Source organism: Octodon degus, unplaced genomic scaffold, assembly GCF_000260255.1.
Source record: "Octodon degus isolate 3935 unplaced genomic scaffold, OctDeg1.0 scaffold00005, whole genome shotgun sequence".
NCBI lineage: Eukaryota > Metazoa > Chordata > Mammalia > Rodentia > Octodontidae > Octodon > Octodon degus.
In genome coordinates, this window is record NW_004524581.1 from 8472048 (window position 1) to 8474747 (window position 2700).

The 2700-nt window shown below is 37.4% G+C and overlaps 1 protein-coding gene across 2 annotated transcripts in view; it reads left to right on the top strand.

Annotated features, from left to right (window-relative positions):
* The window catches only part of Stox1 (storkhead box 1), a 43657-nt gene that overhangs the window by 33363 nt on the left and 7594 nt on the right, over nucleotides 1-2700 (top strand). For both annotated transcript variants that reach the window (XM_004623951.2, XM_023722686.1), the window contains exon 2: nucleotides 1026-1178. In XM_004623951.2, coding sequence (XP_004624008.1) covers nucleotides 1026-1178 — 153 coding nt within the window. The remainder of the gene's footprint in view (nucleotides 1-1025; nucleotides 1179-2700) is intronic.

A 2700-nucleotide genomic window follows, 5' to 3' on the forward strand; every position in this document is an offset into this window, starting at 1 on the left:
CTAAGAACTGCTAAATAAGTATAAAAGAGTGGAGCCCCAAATTCCCTGGGCACCAAATCAGTGAAAGGACAAATGCCCTTGCTGCAATAATCCAGTCCTAAAATGGATATGAGAGGTTGTGCTTCCTATCTCTCTTCATGGGTTTCCAAATCTCTTTCCTGCATTCTGGTCTTTCCAGTGATAGAGGGGTTCTCATAGAAATCCTGCAGAATCTAAAATGCAAGCTAAGAATATTTAATATATTGACTAAATATGGCTCACTTGACATTTTCAGCTTTTGTTTTTGTTTTTTTTTTTCTTTTTTTTTAGGGGGGTGTTGGGAGTGGGGAGTGAACCCAGGGTCTTGTGCATGCAAGGCAAGAGCTTTATCACTGAGCCACATCCCCAACCTTATTCTCTACTTTGGTTCAATAGACACCTTAAACTGTACCAAAGTAGCCATAGTCTCCTGTGCCTTGTGCTTTCATCATTCTGTGGTTTTACTCCATGTCTTCTTGTTAGTGGGAAAACCTGTTTGCCCTTTCCAGCTTCAAATCTTCTAGACCATCCCAATCAGTAAGGTGTGAAATGACTGGATTAGGAGCCAGAAGACATACCTCTGTCACTTTACTTGCTTGTAGGCTTCATGATTACTTGAGCCTTCTGTAATTCTGTATTTTGATATGGGAATAGATAACAATTCCATTTCTGTCTTTCTGAGACAGTTAACATGAAAGCTTTGAAAGATGTGAACATTTGGATCTGACTTTCCAAATTGTGACAGCACTTTGTGCCTTTCTTGTGGAAGTTTACTGTCTTTTCCTTGTAGTGACAGACTAAAAGTAGAGACCATGATGCAAAACTTTTTCTCTTCTGTAGTTTCTACCATTGTACCTGTTGCAGTAATATTTTTGTGTAAAAACTGATGGAAGACTAGCGATCTCCCCTTCTTAACCTGTCTTCACAACAATTCTTGACTCACTCATTGCAAACATTTTATACTGCATCAGACTCATCACCCACCCTTTTCTTGCTCTCCAATTTAGGTGATGTCTTTCCTGTGCAAATGAATCCAATAGCTCAGTCTCAGTTTGTACCCTTGGCTGAAGTTCTTTGCTGTGCTGTGTCTGATATGAACATAGCTCAGACTGCAGTAACACAAGAATCACTTCTGGAGTACTTGAAGAAACATTACCCAGGTAGAGTAATACATTTTTCTTGTTCTCAGTTCATTACATATTTGGTTTCTATTTATAAATAATCTTAAACATAAGTAAACTGAGTGGTAACTTTTTCCCCCATTGAATATTATTATCAGAGCCTTGACAGAAAAGGTCTTGCATCAACAAATTTGATGGGCTGGAGCTATAGCTCAGTGGTCTAAGCACCTGCCTGGCAACACAAGGACCCAGATTCAACTCCTCATGCCACATGCCATGCCAGCAACTGAAACCAGGCGTGGTGTCTGTCACACACCTGTAATCCCAGCACTGGGGAGGCTGAGACAGGAGGATCACTATGAGCCTGAACTGCGTAGTGAGACCCTGTATCCAATAAATAAATGAAAAAATTTAAATTAAACAAATTTGATATTTACTTTTCAGATGAATATTGTCAAAGGTGAATGCTTGAGGCAATAAATAAATCAGAGTCTATAAGAAGTGGTGAAAAAAAAAGAAGTGGTGAAAGGAAATGGAAATGTTCATCTTCTTCCACCTTTCATTATGCCATTTCTATTTCACAGTTGCCATTGCTTATAGTTCTCATGCATGCTTTCATAAATTCTATTTGAATATATAATACACCTATATGTACATACACACTTTTTGTGCTTAGAGATTGAGTCAAGGGCCTTTGTACTGAGCTACATCCCTATCCCTTTTTTAAATTTTTTATTAGAAGTCACTAAGTTGCCTAGGCTGGGCTCAAACTTGCAGTCCACAGTCTCAGCCTTCCAGACTGCTGGGATTACAAGTATGTGCTACCATACCTTCTATAAATGTTCATGTCATCAATGAAATTATTACATACATTCTTTTCTTATAAAGATTAAAGTCATGATTTATAAAAATGTGGTTTATAAAAGTGCCCATGTTGAAATTCTACATCATTTATAATATTTTTATTATCACTATTTTGTATTCTCTTTATCAAATAAAAACAATTTAAAATAAAATAAATTCCCCAGTTTGCTTGGCAATAATTCTTTCCTTAAAGTTAAAATTTTTTTTAGATTTTACACTGGGCTAAATCTCTACCACTGAGCCATATTCATAGCCTACCAATTTGAAATAGATTTATGTTTTTTTCTATATTTTAGGGAAGGGTCTGCAGGGTGTTCAGGGTCTCACTACTAGATCGGACTTGTAGTGATTCTCCTCTTTACAGGCTCCCCAGTGCTGGGATTACAGGTGCGCGCCACCACACCCAGTATCAATCACTGTTTCAGTATGCCCCGGAGGTGGAGCCAGCACAGCAGGCCTGGGGATCAAACCCCCAGCCCCTGCAACTAGATTTATATTTTAGTGAATTCAGATTTTTCCCTTTTGTCTAACCATTAACTTTCTATGTCTTTATGGGGCTAATTTATATTGATATATTCAATTAAATCAAGAATAAAATTTTGTTTCTTTGGTATTTCACTTACATACATTAACTGCATTACAACAATTAGTTTGGGTTTTATTAAACAAATGTGTAGTCATTTCTCTCTCTCTCTCT